Source organism: Rhinoraja longicauda, chromosome 13 (genome assembly GCF_053455715.1).
Source record: "Rhinoraja longicauda isolate Sanriku21f chromosome 13, sRhiLon1.1, whole genome shotgun sequence".
Taxonomy (NCBI): domain Eukaryota; kingdom Metazoa; phylum Chordata; class Chondrichthyes; order Rajiformes; family Arhynchobatidae; genus Rhinoraja; species Rhinoraja longicauda.
Window position 1 is genome coordinate 35,462,053 of NC_135965.1, and position 24,907 is coordinate 35,486,959.

Consider the following 24,907-nt stretch of genomic DNA (forward strand, 5'->3'; position numbering starts at 1 on the left):
CATCCCTGGAGAAAAGGAATAGGAGTTGTTTTGAGTCAAGGCCCTTCTTCAGACTCAAAGTGCTTCTTGCAGATTTGTAAGATTTGGAACCAAGCCTGACTGTGATGTTTATTCGGTAAAATGGAGCACAATCCAATTTGCTCACCCCAACTCTCTTCCCATTTAGAATAACTGATCATTTATTGTAGTTGTTGCATTTTATGCGCCGGTAAAGCTGCCGCAAGTAAGAATGTCCGATATCCGATGCATATGACAAATAAACAATCTCTCTCATTCGCTTTGCAATTTCCCTCTGCCCCATACACTCGATTCAGTCTCCGAATTCATTAAAATCACCCCCTGATTCTATGAATGCCCCTTCATATTTGCAGTCTCCAACCCCATGATCTGATCCCTGACTGCTATTTCTGTTTGCTAACTTAACCACCACCTCCACCTCCAGTATGATCCCCAAGAGCTGACAGTCTCTCCCTGCAATAGCGTAAAAACAGCTCTGAATGTGTGAAGCTCCTGAATCAGAAGAGAACAAAATCACTCCTCCTCCATATCAATACATATATCTTTCCCTATTTTTCTTTGACGGATTACTAAACATCCAAACAGTCATTAAAATGACAGTGAAAGAATGCTCCAAGTAATGGAAGTCAACTAGAAAGTATTTGTTGCTTAAAAGTTACTTGTAAATATTGGCCTTCCACTTCAGAGAACAACTAGGTTAGCTCATTTCTAAAAAAGGCACAAAGAAAATAAGAGGAAAACATCTAAAGCAAAGGAGGGAGTAACACTGAAGGAATAAATAAATAAGGGACAAATGGAGACAAGTATATAAACAGTCATTATTTTCATAACATGGTGATAATGTATTTATTAAGCTCAGAAGAATTGAACCGTTTTCTAATATAATAAAGATGTAACAAAACATAAGAATTCTCAAAAAATACCATGAATACCAAAGAATACCAAGGGTTTCACAGTAGTGCAGTGGTCGAGTTGCTGCCTTACAACGCCACAGACCCGGGTTCAATCCAAACTGAAAGTTTGTACGTTCTCCTTGTGACCATGTGGATTTCTTCTAGGTGTTCCAGTTTCCTCCCACATTCCAAAGACAAGCAGATTTGTAGGTTTTGTAAATTGTCCCTCGTCTGTGGATAGAACTAGTGTATGGAGGATCGTTGGTCGGCACAGACTCAGTGGGCCTACACAGTATCTCTAAAACTAAAACCAAATAATAACACAAGGATACTTTCGGCCTTTCAATCAATTTAAGTATGAGGCTGTAGAGTCATTCAGCACCCAACAGGCCCGATGGCCCTACTCATCCATGCCGACCAAGATCCTAGTCCCATTTTCCTTGTTGGCCTACATCCCTCTAAACCTTTCTTATCCATAAACCTGTCTGAATGTCTCTTTGATGCTGTTATTGCTATTGTTATCAACGATTTCCTCTAGCAGATCGTTCCATATACACTCCACACTGTGTGAAAAAATGCCCTTGAGGTTCATATTAATATTTGCCCTTTCACCTTAAACCCATGCCTTCTAGTTCTTGATTCCCCTACCCTGGAGAAAAAAGATTCTGGGTATTCACCCTATTTGTACCCCTCATGACTTTATACATTTATATAAGGTCACCCCACAGCATGCTGTGCTCTAAGGAATAAAGTCCCAGCCTGTCCAACCTCTCCCTCTAGGTCAGGCTCACGAGTGCTGGCAACATCCTCTTAAATCTTCTCTGTACTTTTTCCAACTTAATGACATATTTTCCATAGAAGGGTGACCAATACTGAACATAATACTCCAAGAGCAGCCTCCCCAACATCTTGTATAACTGTAAGATAATGTCCCAACTTCTATACTCAATTCCCCGACTGGTAAAGGCCAGTGTGCCAAAAGCCATCTTCACCATCCTAACCTCCTGCAATGCTTCCTTCAGGGAACTATATATTTATAATCACAGATCCATCTACTCTACAAAACTCCTCCGGACCCAACTGTTCACTGTGAAGATCCTGCCATGATTTGACTTCCCGAAATGCAAAACACGGTGGCGCAGCGGTAGAGTTGCTGCTTTACAGCGAATGCAGCGCCGGAGACTCAGGTTCGATCCTGACTACAGGTGCTGCACTGTAAGGAGTTTGTACGTTCTCCCCGTGACCTGCGTGGGTTTTCTCCGAGATCTTCGGTTTCCTCCCACACTCCAAAGACGTACAGGTATGTAGGTTAATTGGCTGGGTAAATGTAAAAATTGTCCCTAGTGGGTGTAGGATAGTGTTAATGTGCGGGGGTCGCTGGGCGGCACGGACTTGGTGGGCCGAAAAGGCCTGTTTCCGGCTGTATATATATGATATGATATGATAAAACCTTGCATGTATCTGAATTAAACTCCATTAGCCATTCCTCAGCCCACTCCCCAATCTTCATTAGCCATCTTCACTATCTACGATACTACCTATTTTAGTGTTATCTGCAAACTTATTAATTATGCCTTGTAAATTAATATTGATAACAAATGCAATGGGCTCAGCATCAGTTCCCAAGGCACACCAGCCACAGGTCTCCAGTCTGACAAAAAAAACATCTACTACCGTTCTTTGTTTCCTGCTATGAAGCTATTTCTGTATCCAATTGGCTAGCGCTCCCTGGAGCCCATGCAATCTAACCTTCCAGGGCAGCCCACCATGCTGAACCTTATCAAAGGCCTTGCTGAAATCCATATAGACTACATCTATTGGCCTGCCCTCATCAACCTTCTTGGTTGCTTCAAAAAGCGTAATCAAAATCATGAGATTATGATCTCCCATGCCCTAAAACATGTTTACTATCCCTAATTAACTCCCAATTTAATCTAAATGAATGTATATCTTATTCCTCTTCTTCGGTTACTTTCCTACCACAGGTGTTACGCTTAATAATCTACAGTTCTTGGGTTTTTCTTTGCAGCCCTTCTTAAATGGAGGCACAACAATAGCCACCCTCCCATTGTTCAGTTTGTTTAACTAATTGTAATCTTAAAGGGAAGTCTGACTTTGCTTCAAACGGAAGCAAAAACATTTTTGTGGTTTGTGGTTTGTTGTTCTTGTAAGAATATGTTATCCACAGAAGGCTGTGGAGGCCAAGTCAAATTAATATTTTTATGGCATAGATAGATAGATTCTTGATTAGTATGGGTGTCAGGGGTTATGGGGAGAAGGCAGGAGAATGGGGTTAAGAGGAAAAGATAGATCAGCCATGATTGAATGGCTGAGTACACTTGATGGGCCGATTGGCCTTATTCTGCTGCTATCACATGAACTTATTCTCTGTTTTGTTATAAGTATTACCAAGGGAGATCTGCATCACATGTTTTTAAGTGGGTGCTTCAGCATCTCGAGATATCACCCACCAGATATCGCAGGGAGCAACAGGTAGCTTATGCTGGGTAATTCTATGTTGGAGCTGAATTTACCTGAAAGTACCTGAAACCTAAATTCAACAAAGAAAGGTTAACTGCTGAACATGATTATGTTTATTTAAACGTTGGTGCTTAAAAATGGTGCCAACTTCACCTTTAGCAGAACCAATAATTAATGGATTCTTCAAAAGTGTCACAATCTGCAGGGCCACATTCACTTACAAAATTCATGCTAGGATTCAGAATTATACCTTTCAAAATGTGTTTACCGGCTCAACCACTTTACAGCTGACGACACAAAGTGCTGGAGTAACTGAGCAGGTCAGGCAGCATCTCTAAGAACATGTGATCGGTGACGTTTCAGATCGAGCCCCTTATTCAGATCCAGTCTCAACACGAAACGTCACCTATCCATGTTCTCCAGAGATGGTGCCTGACCTGCTGAGTTATTCCAGCATTTTGTGGCCTTTTGTGTATCTGCAGTTCTTTGTTTTTACTTTACAACCATTTGACTTCTGTACCTTCAAATGTCACAGCTTCACTTTGGCAGCTGAGCGATGTTATACACACATTAGACTGTACAGCCATCCTCACAAAGCCACGTACAATAAAGGCACAGAGATATGTGGAATTAATGCAGGGAAGTGGAATTAGCGTAGATAGGTATGATAGTCAAAATAAACAAAGGGGGCCGAAGGACCTGTTTCAATGCTGTAAGCCTCTCTGACTCTATGACTTTCTGTAAATTACTCCTGGTGGCGATAAATGGCAAAGAATCAAAAGGAGTTGATGGGCAGGTGAGAAAGAATAAGTTGTTGGTCTACGGGAAAATAAGGAGGTGGAGAATGGCACTGAGGGAATTGCTCTATTAGGAGTTAGCATGGGCTAACTAGTTAGCATGGGCTAACTAGATGGGCTGAATGGTGACTTCGCATCATAGTAAGTAAATTAGTTATTAGCGATTCTTTATTTGGTTTCACATATTCATATTTGGCAGCGATAGAATTATTACATAAACACAAACCATTAATGACTTTCAAAATGCTTTGAAAACACATAACAATTAATAATACTTGAAAAACTTGGAGGATGAGCCGATTTTTCAATGTTCTGTTAATACAAAACATATTATTCTGCTGCTCAGTGGAACATTGGCCCTTTGAGGCCACATGATCTTGAGGTCAATGGGAGGTCAACTCCTTCTGGACAATTCAAGGTCAATGATAGTACAATTAGTTCTCTTGAGTTTGGCAGTTGCATGTAAATCGTTGAGCCTGCCCCTACTGCAGAAGATCTTTCAGTGAACTGTCCTCTTTTTTTAAATTCCGGTCTGTTTTCCATCTTTGTCCAAGTTCTTTGACAAGTATATGACATATTATGTCACATGGTAACTTGCAAGATGTACAGTGTGAATGAGCCTGTTTAAACTCTACACTAATGTAACACTTCAGTTTCACATTCCATCTATTATTGTGTTATATTGCCAATTGAATTTTAATTAATGGCACGTAACAGTGTCTTTTTGGTCTGGATTCAGAATCAGCTCTCTTAGGCGATAAAGTTACTGTTCTAAATTACTGAGTACTTTCTCTTTCCTCTATAGATGAGTCAGATGCACGTCAGATATGCAGTAATCAATAATCATTTACTGATCCTGGACAGATTTCACAGTAATGGCGAGTAGAAGGGTTGTTTTTTTAATCAAAGCCGGCAGCCCATTTTATTAGACAATACCAATTTGATTATGCATTTGTTAACAGTTAATTTTAACCACAAGTTAAAACACAAGCAATTTTAGCTGTGCTTAGGATTTCAGAATTACATGTATTTTTCATAATTGATTTCTTTCCTATCAAAACATGGATTATTTTTCAGACATTCAGCAAATTCTTAGATGCTTAATTGAATTATGTTTTAATCTGCAATTTGAGAAGGAGACGGTTAAATCGGAAGTGTCAGTGTTGCAGTTGAACAAAGGGGACTATCAAGACATGAGAGAGGAGCTGGCCAAGGTAGACTGGAAAGGGATCCTAGCAGGATTGACGGTGGAACAGCAATGGCAGGAATTTCTGGGCATAATCCGGAAGACGCAGGATCATTTCATTCCAAAAAGGAAAAAAAGTTCTAAGGGGAGCAGGAGGCAACTGTGGCTGACAAGGGAAGTTAGGGATGGAATAAAACTAAAAGAAAAGATGTATAACACAGCAAAGAGTAGCCGGAAGCCAGTGGATTGGGAAACTTTCATAGGACAACAGAAGGTAACAAAACGGGCAATACGGGCTGAAAAGATGAAGTACGAGGGGAAGATGGCCAAGAATATAAAGGACAGTAAAAGCTTCTTTAGATATGTTAAGAGAAAAAGAGTAGCAAAGTCAAATGTGGGTCCTTTGAAGGCAGACACGGGTGAAATTATTATGGGTAACAAGGAAATGGCAGAAGAGTAGAACAGGTATTTCGGATCTGTCTTCACCAAGGAAGACACAAACAATCTCCAAGATGTACTGGAGGAGAGAGGATCTAGGGGGGTAGAGGAACTGAAAGAAATTTTCATCAGGCGAGAAATAGTATTGGGTAGACTAATGGGACTGAAGGATGATAAATCCCCTGGGCCTGATGGTCTGCATCCCAGGATCCTCAGGGAGGTTGCTCTAGAAATAGTAGACGCATTGGTGATCATTTTCCAATGTTCAATAGATTCAGGATCAGTTCCTGTGGATAGGAGTATAGCTAATGTTATCCCACTTTTCAAGAAAGGAGCGAGAGAGAAACGGGGAATTACAGACCAGTTAGTCTGACTTCGGTGGTGGGAAAGATGCTGGAGTCAATTATTAAAGTGGTAATAACGGTGCATTTGGATAGCAGTAAAAGGATAAGTCCAAGTCAGCATGGATTTATGAAAGGGAAATCATGCTTGACTCATCTTCTGGAATTTTTTGAGGACGTGACAAATAAAATGGATGAAGGGGAGCCAGTGGATGTAGTGTATCTAGACTTTCAGAAAGCCTTTGATAAGGTCCCGCACGGGAGATTGGTGACTAAAATTAGAGCACATGGTATTGGGGGTAGGGTGTTGACATGGATAGAAAATTGGTTGCCATCCTGAATACTCCTTCTCCACTTTGACATTCATGTGCCACAGATTCCCATGGGTCGGTGGGGATGTTGTATTTCTTCAAGGAGACCCTTTCCTCTGTCTATCAGGATGAACAGTATCTGTTTCAGGTACCTGGCATTGGGCATGCAAATGTCATGGCCCGCTCAACAGAGCAGATTGAGTGTAGCTAGAACCTTGATGGCAATGGTGAATTTCGCCATCGATATCTGCGATGTCTCAGTTCCTGGGATCTGGGGAGTAGTCCACAGTTTCCTAGGTCTTGCCATGAACCTTCCTTGACACATTCACCCTGTCCAAGTTGTCTCACCTCATGATATACCCAACCCATACTCTAGATCTGTCCTGCTTATCTTTCACAGTGCCTGCATATGATCTGTTGTAGTGTGGTATCAGGCACAATGGCACTGTTTTTGTGTCTGCAGAAGGGATCTCCGTGAAGTCAGGTGGAACAAGATGGCCTGGCTACAAGATGTCTTCACCACTTGATTGTTCGCTCCACTTACAACTCTGCCGCTTCCTTCTCCTTTCTGCTATGAGAGTGCTGCATCCAGTTCTATATTTGTCCTTTCTGCACTGACCATCAAAGAAGCACACCAATGCGAATAACATTCCATATATGGACCAGACAATAAATAGTGAGGAAAGGGCACCAACATGAAGAACGGGTGGCTGAACCACATACAAAAAGACATGCGATCCTGTCAGGGCACTGTCAGCAACTCTAAAGGCTAGTGGCCGTCCACACGTACTCCCTTGGAGAGTACCTGTGATCTTCCAAAGGAGGTAGCCCTATACATAGCATTATTGAGCAAAGCCAATGTTCCCCAGTGACATTATTAAGCAAAAGAAAAGTCAATATGTCAGTGTGTGTTTGTTATAGTGGTTGCTTGCTTGAGCGAAGTGCATCATGCTAGCCCCAGTGGCGTGGATGTATTAATAGTCCCATGAGTATGTCAAATAGATTTTTGTGAGTATATTAGTATTCACATAGTGTTATATTGATGTTAATATGTGCAGAATATAAAATCTATTTTCTAAACAGCAGGCTTGTATGAGCATTTGCTTTGACCTTCACAAACTTGGTCATCGGGAAATTTCTGCAACACCAGATCTATAAATTGGAGAGTGTGTTCCCCATTCTTTTGCCACTGTGTCCCAGGTACCAGTTTACACTAGCAGAAACTCCCTTCCTTTGGTCACATCCGCCAGGATTTGCACTGCTGTTGCCAAGACCCCCTGGGAATGGTCGTTGATCTCGGTAGCCTCTCTCAGTGTCCTCTCTGTACGGCATTGTCAAACACATTCCATGTGGAAATTGACTGCTGGATGAACAGTCAGCAAGTGTTTGACAGTGGAATGTTGGCACTGTTTCATAGTGTAATTCATGATATAAGACAGCCTTCGGCATTTCAGGACCAATGCTGAGATAGTCATTTGTTTCAATTGAATATCGCATCGAGAACTCAACCTCATATATTTAGTGCAGTTAAACCCACTATTCTTCATCCCCTCAAGGTGTTCAGGCCAGTGAATTTTATCACAATATTATGATTTGGGTCAGAAGGCACAGCTCTTGCGGTGCAATAACTGAACACTCTTAATCCAAGTGGAAAACCATATTTTGATTTCAATTAAAGATAGACACAAAATGCTGGAGTAACTCAGCAGGACAGGCAGCTTCTCTGGAGAGAAGGATTGGGCGACATTTCAGGTCGAGATCCTTCATTGACCCAAACATCACCCATTCCTTCTCTCCAGAGATGCTGCCTGTCCCGCTGAGTTACTTCAGCACTTTGTGTCTATTTTTGGTTTAAACCAGCATCTGCAGTTCCTTCCGACACATTTTGATTTCAATTATTCTTTTGAGCTTCTGCTGTGGGCTGTTTGGAATATTTAATGCTTACCTCTTCCGTGGAAATGTGGTTTTTCCTCCATATGTTGAAATATGCAGTATTGTTCCATTTGAAAACAATATGGAGATTACAGTATGATGGAGCCCAGCCTAATTAAACTGTTGAACTGTACTTTTGCTCCCAGTGTTGTACTCCTAAATTTACTTTGGATGATATTCAACAAAAACAAAATACTCTGCCCAAGAAAAACTGTCAACATGACCTGTAAGCTTTGGTTATATGTGGACCGCTCTCTGAAGGTCACATAAGGCCAGGCCGCTGTGTGTAAGTGGATCATTGACTGAATGTAATAATAGGACATACTGACTTCCTTTCTGAATTGTTGTCTTGGCTTTCTTTAATCTGAGTGTTCAAAATGGTCAGGAAGCCTCATATCTAAAACCAGTATTAAACTGTCATAGTTGCCATGGAGAATTCTGACTCCTGCTAAGAATAAATTAGAAACAGTAAGGGCCAGGTTTTGTTGGGACAGGATATCTAGCATGTCCCATTAGACAGATTTGTTCATGCATGCATAGTTTTGGTAATACTTTGCACACTATGTTGCGCAACTATAAACTATCAACATTATAACAAACTCGATGAGGGACAGAATAGTGTTTCTCCTTTATTTAGTTTAGTTTAGAGATACAGCGCGGAAACAGGCCCTTCGGCCCGCCGAGTCTGCGCCGACCGGCGATCCCCGCACAATAATACTATCCTACACACACTAGGGACAATTTACAATTTTACCGAAGCCAATTAACCGACAAACCTGTGCGCCTTTGGAGTGTAGGAGGAAACTGGAGCACCCGTAGAAAACCCACGCAGGTCATGGGGAGAACAAACAAACTCCATGCGGACAGCACCCATGGTCAGGATCGAACCCGGGTCCTCCTCAATCACTGAGATTTCTGGATTAAGAAATAAACAGAGGAATGACTGTGAAAAATGTTAAATTAAAGCAAGAGGTGAATGTGACTGATTTTGCAGTTGGCAGCAAGCTGCCAGAGATCACCAGCGACCTTCGAACTGACTGCAAACTATCTGCATCGCACAGCAGAAACCTGATGGGCATTACTGACTGCATCCTCAGTGGCAAGGCCCAGTTTGGCAGCAGGGTCTTCTGCTTGAAAATTCCATCATGAGTCTGTGGGGTTGGGGTGATCTTCTGCCTATGAATCTCAGCATGTGAGCTAGCTACTAACTTCCGCCTTAGCCGGCTGTCAACAATTAGGAATGTTTCTCCATGTTTCTGATAGCAATCACAAACCAAAACTATTGAAATCAATCTTTTTTTTAAAATATCAATGTTTATTTAAAATTTAAGGGAAAGATGCAAATATTTACAAACAAAGCAGTTTTTTTTTTTAAATCTAAAATTCAACATTTTATATACTTTGTTAAAATATTTGTCCACTTAGTCGCTAGTTATCTCCCTGTAGTGAAATCAGCCAACAATTTAATGTCTAAATGCTGCAGCAACAACATAAAAATCACATGGAATGCTTTTTTCACAATGCAAGAGGCAGACCAGTGCAATTCAGCAGCAATTATTGGCAACTTACAATTGCCAGCATAGCTCTTCCACACAACATTAATCTCTATCCTTTGATCCTGCACATTTTTTAGGAAAATTGTGCTCATTGTTCCTTAAAAGAAATGCTTGTCCTCCAGCATGATAAATGTATTTAACATTACTCACAGCTCATAGGACTTGTAATGCAGGGTAATTTGTTTTGCTTTTCTAAATTAGGTCAATAAAACAGCGCAAAAAAAATTGATTGGTGGCATGTCGGTCTTGGATCTAATCTATTCTAATGAAGAAATTATTCCATTTGTGATTTGAAGATGCCTTGTTTTGGTAACCACAACCATTCCTGTACCGTGCGTCAAGCCCAAAGAGACCTCACTTTAGCAAAGCATTAAATTAATTAGTTGTAAAGCTAGCAGTGGGTGAAGTAATGCTTTTTCAGTGCAATCACCTGCTACAATCCCGATTAATGTGCCCTTTCCCCAACATAGTTTAAATGCTGGCAATTCGTTATGGGCAAGATCAAGTTAAATGACTATTAGAGTTGCAACTTTCGACTGTTTCGAGGAGAATTTAGCATTTATTGGAGCTTGTTGACAGTTTTGACAAGGAAAGGATTATTTTCCAGATTTAATGCTTGTTGGTGATGAACAGAATGTGATATGCAGAAAGTGCCCCATGATTTCATGACATTACTATGTTGATTCATACCTTTAAAGCAGATCTGGAAAGATGGTTAGTGCCAAATTAACTTCAGATTACAAAAATATACTAAACCATATGTATTTTATAGTGTTAAATGTTCCCCGAATGAAGGATTGAAGAGCCTTTTCCCAGAAGCTTGCCTGCCTTCCACGGAGAGGTGGTAATTTAATGATTATTATGCTGGACTAGCAGATGACAGTTTTCATTATGATCGGCCCAATTAACGTTTAGTTTAATTTAGTTTGGAGATACAGCGAGGAAACATGCCCTTCGGTCAAATGAGTCCGCGCCGACCAGCGATCCAAGCATACCAACACTATCCCACATACACTAGGGAAAATTTTACATTTTTGGAGTGTGGGAGGAAACTGAAGATCTCAGAGAAAACCCTCACGGTTACGGGCAGAATGAACAAACTCCATACAGACAGCACCCATAGTGGGGATGGAACCCGGGTCTCTGGTGCTGTAGGGCAGCAACTCTACCGCTGTGCCACCGTACCGCCCCAGCAGGTGGCAACCATAGTGAAACTAAAGCCTCCTTTTGACTAATGGATGTGTCAAAATGCCCAACACAAAATACTGCAAACTATTGCAGCATTGACAGCAAAATCTAATTAAATTTACTTAAATCAGAGCCTAGAGGTCAAAAGAATATAGGCTCTGATTCAAGTAAGTCGAATTAGATTTTGCCATCAATGCTGCAGTAGTTTGCGTATTTTTGCACCAAAGTAGAATACTAACTGTTTGGGATATGGACGACCCTAGGCAAGAGTAAAATTGGACTCGTATTTCGATTGTGACCAAGTCATTTTGTTCCTGAAGGAACATATGATTATGTGACTTATTTGGCAAATATAATAATAAGTAACTATTCAGTGCCGAATATGAAAAGCAATTCCACTTACAAATTCTACAACGTCTACAACATTTCTATAAGGTTCCAGCCCCAGTGGAGTTATTCAACCTCCACCGCAGACAACTCTCCCGAATCACATCTCGGGCTCTTCCAATTCCCAATGGAAACCTCAATCTCCAAAGAGCCCTTTCTGCCCCATTTACTCATCCTCGGTATGATCCGGCCATCACAACGACTCCCCACTCTTCTGAAGCCATTTTACATTCAGAATTTAGGCCCAATTTTGCAGTATGGAACCAAGAACCAAAACCATCATTGCCCTCCCCTCCTTTGTCCCCTCCCCCTAACCATTGCGATGCTAATTCTGCAGATGGTTTTTGAGTCATGTAGACCTTCCCTTTTATTCAAATAATAAAATCATTTTTTCAGCAATTATTCATAAGCACCGTTTGAACGGTGTAATTATAGTCCTTACTACTTAGAGTGGACATGCAGATGTCAACCATCCATAAGCATTAGATTGGTCATACTACAGGGTAATCTGGTCATTGCCCATTCACTTTGATCAATGAGTTAACCTTAAATACCTGCTCTAATCTGAACAGGAATGATGCCACTGGAAATCAATTTTCAGGTGCATGTACTTTTCTCTGGCACACAGTCCACCATGTTTTTTAAAATAATTTGTTACAGAATATGGATAAGGCTGGTTGTTTCATTATATGACTAGTTGTTTAATTCATTAGTTGGAGTGTTAATCACATTCTGACTGGGGAAGGCACGGGGCAGTATGTTTCCATACTCATGCACTCCACAGACACGATTCTCCTTTGGCAAGCTTCCCCTCAGCCGAGTCACCGCACAGTTCTAACAAGTAATCTCCAATGAGTAACTGTACAATATCAAAGTATAAGCTAATCACAAAAACCATGCCTGTGCCCAAATTTCCCAGAGCACTTAACATGCTGTAAGCAGAAATGTAGTTAGAATAATAATCACGGCAAATGGGTAGTGTTAGTTTGCCCTGCTGGGCAGTTAAAATTATCACGGTGTAGTGGCCTGGCGGAGGCCAGAGAAAAGGCCTGATCCGCCACAACGGCAGTAATTATTTTTCAATCAAGAGAAATATATCCTCCAAGGTAATTAAATTGGTTACAAAACAAAGTGAAGTAATGGGAGGATCCGCTTAGCGCAGGTTTAGTTCGCCTTTAGCAGCTCGCAGAGAGAGCAACATTTCGAGAGTTCATTTCCAGCTGCCTGGACTGAATTCAAATCCACAGGTGAAATGTAACAATTCCCAGCCCACAGCACCACTCAAGCCTCCTTTATTGGTAGCGCAGCGGTAGAGTTGCTGCTTTACAGCGAATGCAGCGCCGGAGACTCAGGTTCGATCCTGACTACGGGTGCTGCACTGTAAGGAGTTTGTACGTTCTCCCCGTGACCTGCGTGGGTTTTCTCCGAGATCTTCGGTTTCCTCCCACACTCCAAAGACGTACAGGTTTGTAGGTTAATTGGCTGGGTAAACGTAAGAATTGTCCCTAGTGGGTGTAGGATAGTGTTAATGTACGGGGATCGCTGGGCGGCACGGACTTGGAGGGCCGAAAAGGCCTGTTTCCGGCTGTATATATATGATATGATATGATATGATAAAGCTGAGTACAAGAACAAAAACAAGGCTAACCACATTTGTTTTGGTTCAAAGAAGTAGTGTAAACTGAGAACTCGTGTGAAAACATACGGTCCGACTAAAAAATGATTACTTTTTCTGCAGTCAACTGATGAAAATATTCGAGCTCTGTTCACATACGAACGATGCTTCCATCTAGAATAGTACAGAGATTGCAAAATTAGACTTTATTTTCAGCTGACAAGAGCAGGAATATGTCTAAAATCTGAGAAACTATCATCTCATGAGAAAGGACGGGTGCAGCTCAGGGACAGATTTGGATTTGTAAGTTTCAACGTAAGACCACAGAAATCACATCATATCTGACGCTCTTCATGCAAACTGGTTCAACATCTGAAGCTATCTATCAATGTCTCTGTACCCAACAAAGCTATACACACTTAGAAGTACTGTCCACAACTACGGGTCCTCCCCCCAGGGCACAAAAAAAACAATTTACAGGCACCCTGTACGTACGACTGAGGATTTGGGAGCTAGCAGGGTGGATTTATTATCTCAATGGTGTCAGGTTAGGTAAGAGGGAAGTGCAGCGAGACCTGGGTGTCCTTGTACACCAGTCACTGAAAGTTGGCGTGCAGGTACAGCAGGCAGTGAAGAAAGCTAATGGCATGTTGGCCTTCATAACGAGAGGATTTCAGTATAGGAGTAAAGAGGTTCTTCTGCAGTTGTACAGGGCCCTGGTAAGACCACATCTGGAGCATTGTGTACAATTTTGGCCTAATTTGAGGAAGGACATCCTTGTAATTGAGGCAGTGCAGTGTAGGTTCACGAGAATGATCCCTGGGGTGGCGGGACTGTCATATGAGGAAAGATTGAAAAGACTAGGTTTGTATTCACTGGAGTTTAGAAGGATGAGAGGGAATCTTATAGAGACATATAAAATTATAAAAGGACTGGACAAGCTAGATGCAGGAAAAATGTTCCCAATGTTGGGCGAGTCCAGAACTAGGGGTCACAGTCTTAGAATAAAGGGGAGGCCATTTAAAACTGAGGTGAGATGGAACTTTTGCATCCAGAGAGTTGTGAATTTGTGGAATTCTCTGCCACAGAGGGCAGTGGAGGCCAAATCACTGGATGGATTTAAGAGAGAGTGAGATAGAGCTCGGGGGTAGTGGAATCAAGGGATATGGGAAGAAGGCAGGCATGGGTTATTGATTGTGGATGATCAGCCATGATCACAATGAATGGTGGTGCTGGCTCGAAGGGCCGAATGGCCTCATCCTGCACCTATTTTCTATGTTTCTATGTATGTTTACTGACTGCTATGGAGCTGTAGGCATCTTCTGCCGGCTGAGTGGAGAGCATTCCTGCCCACCTTCTCTCTCCTCCCCTCATTTCCCAAGCTCCCTTTCCCCAAACCACAACTATCAGGTGCTGGGTCCAGTCGGGCAGAGAACGCTGAGCAGACTCACTCAGTCACTCACTGAGTCAGGGAGGCCGACTGGTGGCCACTCTTCCCACGCCAGCTCCTATCACAGCTCTTTCTGTGATCCTCTCCCACAGACTGTTTTTGCACATTTCTGACCTTAAAACAGTTCATGTTATGAACGCTCATGAATGGAACCCTGTTTTAATATTGGGATTCCCTGTCATAAATTGAAGTAATATGTTTAGAGTGTGATTATAAATTGCCAATAGTTACAGTCCTTGCCTTCAGCTTGAATACAGCAATATGATAGACACAAAGTGCTGGAGTAGCTCAGTGGGTCAGGCAACATCTCTGGAGAAAAAGAATGGGTCACGTTTTGGGTCGGGACACTTATCCATGTTTTATTGGTGGAGATTTTTCTTTTTGTGGGCCATTTTTAAGTTGGTAGTTTAGTATGCTTTGGTCTCTCGAGTCTCACAAAATTAGTTTCACCTCCAGGCAGTGTTGAGAAAAATACCATCAGCTTGTTGCAACAAGTGGTGTTGGAAACTTGTAAATTAAATAAGTTGCAATATGCTACCTTCAGGATAAAACCCTTAGTTTGATATGACATTCTATCCTTCTGCCAGCAGAACATGAATAAGAAAGACAGGATAAGTGCAGTCTGACCTACACTGATATTATTCATATGTACATAGCAAACTCCAATAAAGAATACTGATTGGTTGATATGGAACAGGTTTGCCATTATACATTTTTATGCCTCAGCATGTTTCCGCTCTGTGGATCTCGGATATGTACACCAAATTGCAGATGTTCCCATCAATAATACAGTCAGGTTAGTGGAAACAATATCTTTCATGTGACTAATATAATGTCCATGTAATGAACAATCTGCTGGAGAAACTCAGTGGGCTGAGCAGCATCTTGGGATGGAAAAGCATGGATGATGTTTTGGGCGAAACACAACATCAAGACCTCCTTTCCATCCACAGATGCTGCTCGATCCACTGTGTTCTTCCAGCAGCGTGTTTGTTGCTCGGGATTCCAGCATCTGCAGTCTCTTGTGTCTCCATGTTAGTTCTCCACTGTGTGGTTTCTTCAAGGTATGCCCACTTTGAGGAAGTTTTCCTCCTGCTCTCTCCATTGAGAACTCTGATAGACCTTCTCTCACTCCCCTTCCTCCATGGTTTCGACTACTCCCTTGCTCTTCCACCATGTTCTCACCAAGACTTGCTACACAGACAAGTATCCTTCCTTTGAATTGGTGCAAGGTTTCAACTCAAAATATCGACCATTCCTTGGCTTGACCCACTGAGCTCCTCCAGCAGATAGTTTGTTGATCCCGATTACAGCACCTGCGCATTCTTGTGTCTTCATGATGTCCATGTATTCTGGAAAGTCACATTTCTAAGCATAAGGAGAAGTTCTTGTCAACAACAGCAGCTGAAAGTCTTGAGGTTGCTCCACTGGTATTAGATGTGAATAAAGTGAATTGCATGTTTACAAGATTATCCTCCACCTACAATCAAGTTTTCTATTTTTTCCTTCACTTTTTCCGTCACTCCTTCACCTTTCTTATATATAACCTGCATACATTTCTAAATTGGATGTCAAGTCCAAACAAATTTGAATGTATCTCATCGTACTTCCAGTTCCCCCATCAGAGGGATACATATTCCTACCAAGATGTATTTCAAGTGGTAACAGAAATTCTTCAGTACCTCAATCAAGAGGGTGTTCTTCAAGTGCCATCAAAGTCAGTACATGCCTCCAAGCCTCTAGACCATGAAGCCAAGCCACGTCTTGTACTCAGTAGACCTTCAAAAGTATACTTTTCCAATATTGTCACTAACTGTGCTCAGAAGTAAGAACCCTGGTTGACATTGTACATAATGGAGATTGAAAATGGAACAGTACAACAGTGTGGAATAACATATTAGCTTAAAACAAAACGATTAAGAAATTAAATTGTATGTTAGAAAAGGTAACTCAATGCTAATTATTTAAATAGTTTTCTGAAAGTTGCACCCAGTGTAAACTTCAACACTTCAACAGTAGATGTTTCAAGAGTGAGTTGCATAAACCTCCTCTACTCTTCTGAAAAAGTGAGCAAATTTAAGAGCACATTAGACCAAGTGGACCCGTTGGGCCCAAACCTCTCCTGCATTGGTGCAGGACCCTCTCCTCCCCCTCTCCCCTCCCCTCCCCCCTCCCCCCTCCCTCCTTCCTCCTCCCCTTCCCACCCCCCCTCCCTACCCATCCCCCTTCCCCTCCCCCACACTCCACCCCCCTATTCTCCCTCCACCCCCCTCCCTTCCCCCTCTCTCCCTAGGAGATAGATTTTTTTTAAAATGTGAATAATCTTAAAAATATAACACCAATTTCAATGAAACTGGTTCCATTAGCACCAAAGGGATGACAGTGAGGAAGGTGGGCCTAAAATTGTTGCGCTATCGTGTACCGTTTTGTCTGTAGTTCAGGAACAAACGAACAAACAAACAAGAGTTTTAGTATTTAGATTTAAGAGCAAATTCAGGCAGGCATCTCTCCTCCTAGAGTGGCATAGAATTTTGGTTGTCCACATCTGCCTCTCTTTTCATAATATCTGCAGACTCTCACAAATATGTTTTTTTTTGTGCTGTGGAAAGATTGTGTTCCACCTCAATTTCAAACATATTTCAGTTTTGAGTTCATAAAACCATCAGATTTAGTCCATTAACATGGGTTAAATCTGAGCACAAATCCCAGAGGTTCAAGTACAGTATCGAGATACCCCCAAACCAGTACTAGAATTACTTTTTGAATGGTTTCCAAGAAGCAATTCATACAGTATTTAACTATTTATTCTGAAGTTTGACAGCTTCATAGAAATTCATACCTCACCCAACCGTAGTCCCAGTACAGGAATAGAATTTAAATCTATTAAATCACTTCCTTTTCACTCAAGTTTACATAATTCCTGATCCAAATAAAACACTTAAAAACCAAATCTCGTCCCAGGATAAAATAGTATTCAATTATCTAGATTTTAAAGTTCATTTCATTAAATCTACTCCATCTCTGCCTACAAGATATTGCAGAAATCAAATTTGTCACCTTTTTGTTTTTGTACGGTGTTTTTAGTTGTGTTTCTTAATTCTACACAGTAGAACGTATTAAGAGAGACGAAGTGCAACAATCCAATGATTAGTTATTTACCTACCGAGGTATTAAAATTCCAAAACATTTTCTAGATTGTAATTAGAATTGCTTCAGCTCGGATACATTTACATTTAATGAAATACTAGACTAGGTGGACCCGTTGGGCCCAAACCACTCCTGCATTGGTGCAGCACCTTCTCCTCCCCCACTCCCCCCTCCCCTCTCCCCCCACACTCCCCCCTCCCCTCTCCCCCCTCCCTCCCCCCTCTCCCTCCCCTCTCCCCCCTCCCTCCCTCCCCTCCTTGCCCCCTCCCCTCGCCCCCCCTCCCCCTCCTCCGACAGGCCCAGGCCTCGGCCTCCCCTTCCACCAACGCCCGGCCTCACCGCCGCTGCTGCTGCTGCCGCCTTTCGCCTTGGCCCACTTCAGGCTCACGGTTACCCGGCCACGTCCAGGCCCAGGCTGTGGCTGTTTCCTCCGGCACCAGGCCTGGCTCTCCCGCCCCCAAGAGACAGGCGGCCGAGTCCTGCTCAATGGGCCCCAACTGCACAGGTGCGGACGCGTTTGTTCTGCGCACGCACGAATGTGGCGGCCATCTTGCGTAAGTACCAGATCAACGGAGCCGCAACTGCGCATGCGCGGTTTTTTAAACTTCAAAATGTGAATAACTTAAAAAATATAACGCCAATTTCATTGAAACTTCTTCTTCCATTGGACCACGGGACGAAGGTGAGTAAGGTGGGCTTAAAATTGTTGCGCTATCGTGAATTAATTGAAAGATATAGCATGGAAACTGGCCCTTCGGTCCACCAAATCCAAGCTGAGCATTGATCACCCTTTCACACGAGTTCTACGTTTTCCCACTTATGAACATGTCAAAATTGAGGTCTTCTAAGTTGATCCAGGCAGTGGGCTTGTTAGGCAAGGGAATTATGAGACTGCAATGGCTAATAGAAAACTTAGAGGAGGCCACCCTGTAGAAAGGTTCTCTTGATAAACTCCATGCATAAGCATGTCATACACACGGAAGACACAGAAGAAAATTAATATCCTTTTTGGGAGTGTATGAACTTTTGTTCTCCCTAACTTACCTTACCCTTTACTTCAATTGAAACAAATGAGATGTGATTCTATGCCAGAACTGGGTTAGTGTAGGGTCTAAAAGATGTATAGCCAACATTTACTCTGGGGAAATAGCCTCAAATCTGTGCACCACTCTTAGACTCTACATGACGTACAGACCGTGCATGATGATAGATGTGGTGTCTCTCAGTAACCCAGAAATTACCACCTAAAGTCAAGATTCTGTTGGATCGGATGCACTCCAGCTCCCTACCCACCAGAAATATTTGCCCCAAAATGATCTTCACATGCTGATGAGTAGACATGCTCCCCATAAAACCACTCACACACATTACAATTGAAACATAATTTGGAGAGAACTTACAATAAGGTTTTGTTATTGCAAATTCACAGAAAAAAACAATGAGTTGGTCACAAAAACATCTCACTGTGATTTCAGTTCAAAAAAATGTAACATCTTAACGTATTTGCATGACATTTTGTCTATTTTAATGAGTAGTCAACCTGCTTACTTTGCAAAGGTTAGCACTTCATCAAGTTAGCAAGCTAGTATCCAACCTTTCCACCAAGACCATAGAGAGCAATGGATATTTAGGAGTGACTGTAAGTCGTAGCCCTGGGTTATATCATCATAAAGCAAGATACCGAAGCCTGAACATATCTCCATCATCTGCTTTCTGAGACTGATAACTTCCCAGCAGATTTACCATATGTTCTCAGCATTGGATCATTTTGTTTACCTTCGGAATTTGTGCACTAAAGGTGGCTACAGGGTCAGATGTCGGTAGGTAGTGTGCTGCTTATATATATTAAATACTTGATAGAGCATTAATGATTTTCAATGGGTCACTTCAAGTTTATGAAAAGGACATTAATGGTTGCTGATTAAGGAATGATTGATTCAAAATATACAATGGAGAAAATGTACAAATGATTTCAATGCAGTTCTACATGTTGCAGAACCATAGTGAATATTAAATTTGGCTGCATCATTTGTTTGTGGATGTTTACCAATTTATCAATTCTAATCTTCCAACTCCTGGTCTTATTTACAACTCAACGATTTACCACCGATGTCGTACTGAAAGGCCACACACAGACGAAAATGGAAAGAATAGTTTAATTACTGAAAAGACTGATTTAGTTCTGGTTACATTGTTAATCACTGGCCAAGAAAGGCCGTCACAATTTAGCTTTTAAAATTTTACAAAATATACCATCAGTTATTATTTCTGCTATAATTTGGATTCAATACACGTAGTGTAAAAAATATACAAAAAATCCAAAAGCCTTTTTTAATGATGCTTTGAAAATTCAAAGTCATGGAGTCATAGAGTTACAATGCACAGAAAACTGACCCTCAGCTCACAATGTCCACGATGACCTTATTGTCCATCTCCACTAATCCCGTAAATACTGAAGTAGTTTCAAACTTGTGAAGTCCATGCGAATATACCACCATTGTCTTTAAATAATTGAAGCGAGTCTTTTCAATTTAATATAAGCTTCGTGCGTGTTCTCCTGATTGGTAGATATTCAGGTACAACTCCAGATATTAACTGCAATACTGCATCTAATGTCTGAGACCATGAGCAATTATATCAGTATCGCATCAACCAGTATCCTCCTCACTAGAATTTATTCCTCACCCTTCCTCGAACTTTACCCTTGTCAACCCTGAATGTTTATCCATTCTTCATTTTCCTTCATACCCCATCATTGACAACCGTGTATAGACACGAGATGCAGGAATAACTCTGCCAGTTAGGCAGCATCTCTGGAGAAAAGCAATAGGTAATGTTTCGGGTCGGAACCTTTCTTCAAAACCACCATCTGCAGTTCCTTCCTGCACAGTGCATGTGCCTTTATTTGCCTGGGTCCTATGCCCCTGAATTCTTTTTCTCCGCCACTTTCTTCTTTTATAGGATCCTGCTTAGAAATGAGCTTTATAAGCAATCTGTGTCCTGATATCTCCTCTGGCTCGTTGACAGTTGATTTATTGATTATGCTCCTGAGAAGCATTTTGCTACGATTGAGATGCTATATAAATTTAAATTGCCACTTATGGGATTAAAGAAGATTATATAGTTTTTCTGTGGCCAGCGACTGTCAACATGACTGCGAGGCTTGCTGCTTCACAGATAGAATCTCACACACCCGACCTTTTACTGCCACCATACCCACACCCGCTCTGATGAGAAGAATGAATGAAGGTTCCATCAAGACTGACGCTTATAGAAATGGTTGTCACTTACCACATTTGGATGTGTGCTTTTTTTTCTGGAGGGTAAAGGATGGGTCATAATCTCCACCGGGAGTTTTGACAGAAGTAATTTTGATCTCCTCATGTCAGTAGCTCTTTGACTTTGAGGATATTCATTGGACACCCCTTTGCCAGGGGTGGTGGTGGTGGCAGATACGATCGTGGCATTTAAGAGACTTTCAAATAGACACATGGAAGTGCAGGGAATAGAGGGATATGGATCGTATACAGGCAGATAAAACCAGTTTAACTCGGCGTCAAGATCGGCACAAACATTGTGGGCCGAAGGGCCTGTTCTAGTTCTGTGCTCTTCCGTGTTCTATGATATCTCACCCCATGTGACCCTGTCCAAATGATTTCATGCATATTAATAAAACAAAAGGAATAACTCAATGCTGATTGGAAATAAGAATATATCAGTTACAGAGATCCTTTGCTTGCTTTTCTGTGTTCTTGTCAGTGCTAATGTGAATGAGTTTTTCCATCAATGTGGTTCATTATTTGTAAACATTGTTTTGCTTAGGTTTTTATACACTAATAATTGCAAAGTAATTATTTCTGCTGCTTCCCACCATCAATAGCAGTGTACTTAAATAATTACATTTTTCTTATTACTGTCACAAGATAAATGGATGTCACATGCAGCTAGTACTTGATTCTGGTTGTCTGGTAGTGACAGGATTAAATAGTGAAACAATAAATTCAGGTTTTATGCTTGTGTAATGTGTTAATGGCTTCACAAGTCACATTGTTCTCCCTCTCTCTCTCTCTCTCTCTCTCTCTAACAGGAGGAAGGTTACTGACAGTGAACGAGTCTGTTGAATTTTGGAGCACATCTGCTGTGCACATTTGGAACTCAGCAGGAGATTCTATCCCCCGACAAAATCGCCTCACGCTTGAATGTCTCTTTGCAGATTGTGATGCAGCTCAGATGCTGTGACTGGCCTGCCTCTCGGCCAAATACCCAGAGACTGAGGATGGATGCAGATGCCTTGGAACTTTGCATCAGTTTCCTGAGTGAAGAGTAGGACGTTGACAAATGACATGTGATCAGCTGACCTCTGGTAGTCTTGGCTGACGCAGTTAGAGCAGCTGCATTTTGACTGCACATCTCAATCGCAAGCATCAAAAGGCCTGTGAGAGCCAACCACATAGAACCAACGTCAGTAGTTACAACCCGACTCGATCGCAAGAAAGACTTCCAAGGATGTTCACGTTCTGACTGAGAATGGCACAGCCAGAAGCCTCAGGGCCATCGATTTAATGATTTAGCACAACTGCAGCCAGAGATTATTTGTCATCTTGCGATATAAACGGTTGGAGAACATTTCCCCAGTGATTCTGCACGATGGCAGCAACATACAGACTCGTTGTTAGCACTGTGAACTGTTACAACAGCATCATAATAGACCAACGTTTCCAGCACACTGTACACTACTGTAATGGGTCCTGCCAAGCCTTCCCGAATGCTGCTGGAATCAACTGCAATGTGGTCCATTATGCCACGTGCTCAGAGCTGAGTCCCACAGCCTTACCTTTGTCCAGCTTACGATTTGCAGGTGCTCAGGACCCGACCCACAAGTTTTCAAGTGCTGAAAGCGTGGCAGCTCCTGCTGAAGTCTCAGCTGATGATAGTCATCAGCTTCTGCCTGGAATTACCAGGGTCAAAAAAGGAACGGCCATGCAAGGTTCATCCAGTCTAAAGGACATCACGGGTGATACCATTAATCTGGCAAGTGGTAAAATTAAAGAGTTTGCATTTGAAAAGGTGAAGTGTCCCACAAGTCATGTGACCTTCAGGAAAGGAAGGAAAGTGAAGCCAGATATGGCCAGCAGAAAATCTGCAGACTTTGATGTAACGTACAACCATATTGGCAGCAATGAGAATTGTCCACCTTTTGGTTTTACACAGAAAACACCTATTGAGGAAAAAGACGCAGACCTTAATGCATTGCACAAACAGACTATCAGTAATGCCACACAGTTATACTTCCAAAATCTCTCAGAAAATAACATAATTGCCAAAATTTTGGAAAAGCACAAATTGGATAGTTCAGACACAGGAGAGGACATTAGAGTCTGCCTGGACATTCTTCTGAAGTGCTCTGAAGACCTAAAAAAATGCACAGACATTATTAAGCAATGCATTAAAAGTAAGTCGCTTAACAACGACAATAGTAATGCCGGCGACAATCCGGATCTAATCTACAGAAATGTAATGGCAAGACTTTCAAGCTACCTGAAGAAGCTGCCTTTCGAACTTGAACATGGTTTATCTGGACGAGGTAATCAGCACGATTTTGCTGAGTTGGTTAACAGTCTGAATAGTTTACGGCAAATACCATATCCTCCATTTGGTAATGATCAACCACCCCGATATGAGGATGTTGTCCAGTCTTCAACATCCCTACCTACCAATCTACCTCTTTCTCCTGTGGATTCTCAAGTTGTTCATAGAGCTACCAACTATAACAGTAGGAAACCTGCTGAGAATGTCCATGGCCCTTCATCTAATGGTAGTCTTCAAAACAGTGGTACCCAGCAAAAAGATTCAACTGCTGTTAATCAAACCAATGTACTACCTCATGTAATTCCACCAAACCACTCTAACTCAAATTTAAGTTCCACTCAAGATTTGTTTTTGCCCAGAAGTAGCAGCAATATTTCTAAGGTGTCCATGGAGCCTCTTTATATTCAGGAGGATTGTGACGTTGCCAAGATTTTAGTCCAGGAATCAAGAGGGAACGATTATTTCAATATTGGATTGGCTGGAAGTCTTGAGCCTTATCAACAGGTCTCTCCAGCTGAGGCTTGTGGGAGAACAGGAAACCCAGGGGTTGGAATTAGAGATAATATGGGAGAAAATAGATCCTGTGTCCAGGTGATTTCCAATTCACCAAGGTCTTCTAGTAAAGTAACTAGAATCCATGATCTTACAGAACCTTCAATATCAGAATCCAAAAGTAAAACAGAGAACGATAAGGTAATCCAACAAGAAGACATTAAAAAGTTACTGATGGATTTGGAAACATTTTCTCAAACAATGGATGCCAAGCAGAAATATGGTTCTCCGAGGAATACTAATATTGACTTGAAAACTCACAGTCAGCCGTTGGAACAAGTTAATTTCTTGACTGCTGAGTCAGGGACTAAGCACAAAGAGGAATCACAGAGCGACACTGCACTTTTATCTTCTCCCACAAAAGGAACAAATGTAAATAATATTAACAAAAACGAAGCAGATGATGCGGCCCTCCTCTTGCGCATCCTGGAGAGTATCGAGGGTTTTGCTCAGGAGCTGGTTGATCGTGGGAGTAGCAAAGGTATTTTGGCGAGAGAGAAAGAAGTTATGTGGATACTCCAGGACACACTGTCACAGGCTTCAGAGTCTTGCAAAACTTCACAACACTCAACACAGCCACTTGTAGCTAAAGACACAAGCTCACATCTATCCGTCCAGCAAACACCAGAGGTGATCAAGGTAAGACTCAAACTCTACGCACCATTTGTTTTACGACATATGTATTCCTGTTTAGTTATTGTAAGAAAATAACTGCAGATGCTGGTACAAATTGAAAGTATTTATTCACAAAATGCTGGAGTAACTCAGCAGGTCAGGCAGCATCTCAGGAGAGAAGGAATGGGTGACGTTTCTGGTCGAGACCCTTCTTCAGACTGTTCTGTTATTGTTCTGTAAGTAATTTTTAACAGCCCACATTTTCAACATGGTCAAAATCAAAAGGACTCTGGGCCTTCAAGTTACTGTTTTAAGTTTAAAACTATGACAAGGGATTATCCTTTTCACAACCCATAAAATGATTTCCCTCTTTCGTCCTTGGTGATAATCAGATGTCTTTCTTCCTCACAA

The 24,907-nt window shown here is 41.7% G+C and overlaps 1 protein-coding gene across 4 annotated transcripts in view; it reads left to right on the forward strand.

Moving 5' to 3' along the window:
- ppp2r3a (protein phosphatase 2, regulatory subunit B'', alpha) overlaps positions 1–24,907 on the forward strand; it is a 265,190-nt gene that overhangs the window by 122,765 nt on the left and 117,518 nt on the right. For all 4 annotated transcript variants that reach the window (XM_078410763.1, XM_078410768.1, XM_078410764.1 and 1 more), the window contains one exon: positions 21,828–24,520. In XM_078410763.1, coding sequence (XP_078266889.1) covers positions 22,388–24,520 — 2,133 coding nt within the window. In that variant the 5' untranslated portion in view covers positions 21,828–22,387. The remainder of the gene's footprint in view (positions 1–21,827; positions 24,521–24,907) is intronic.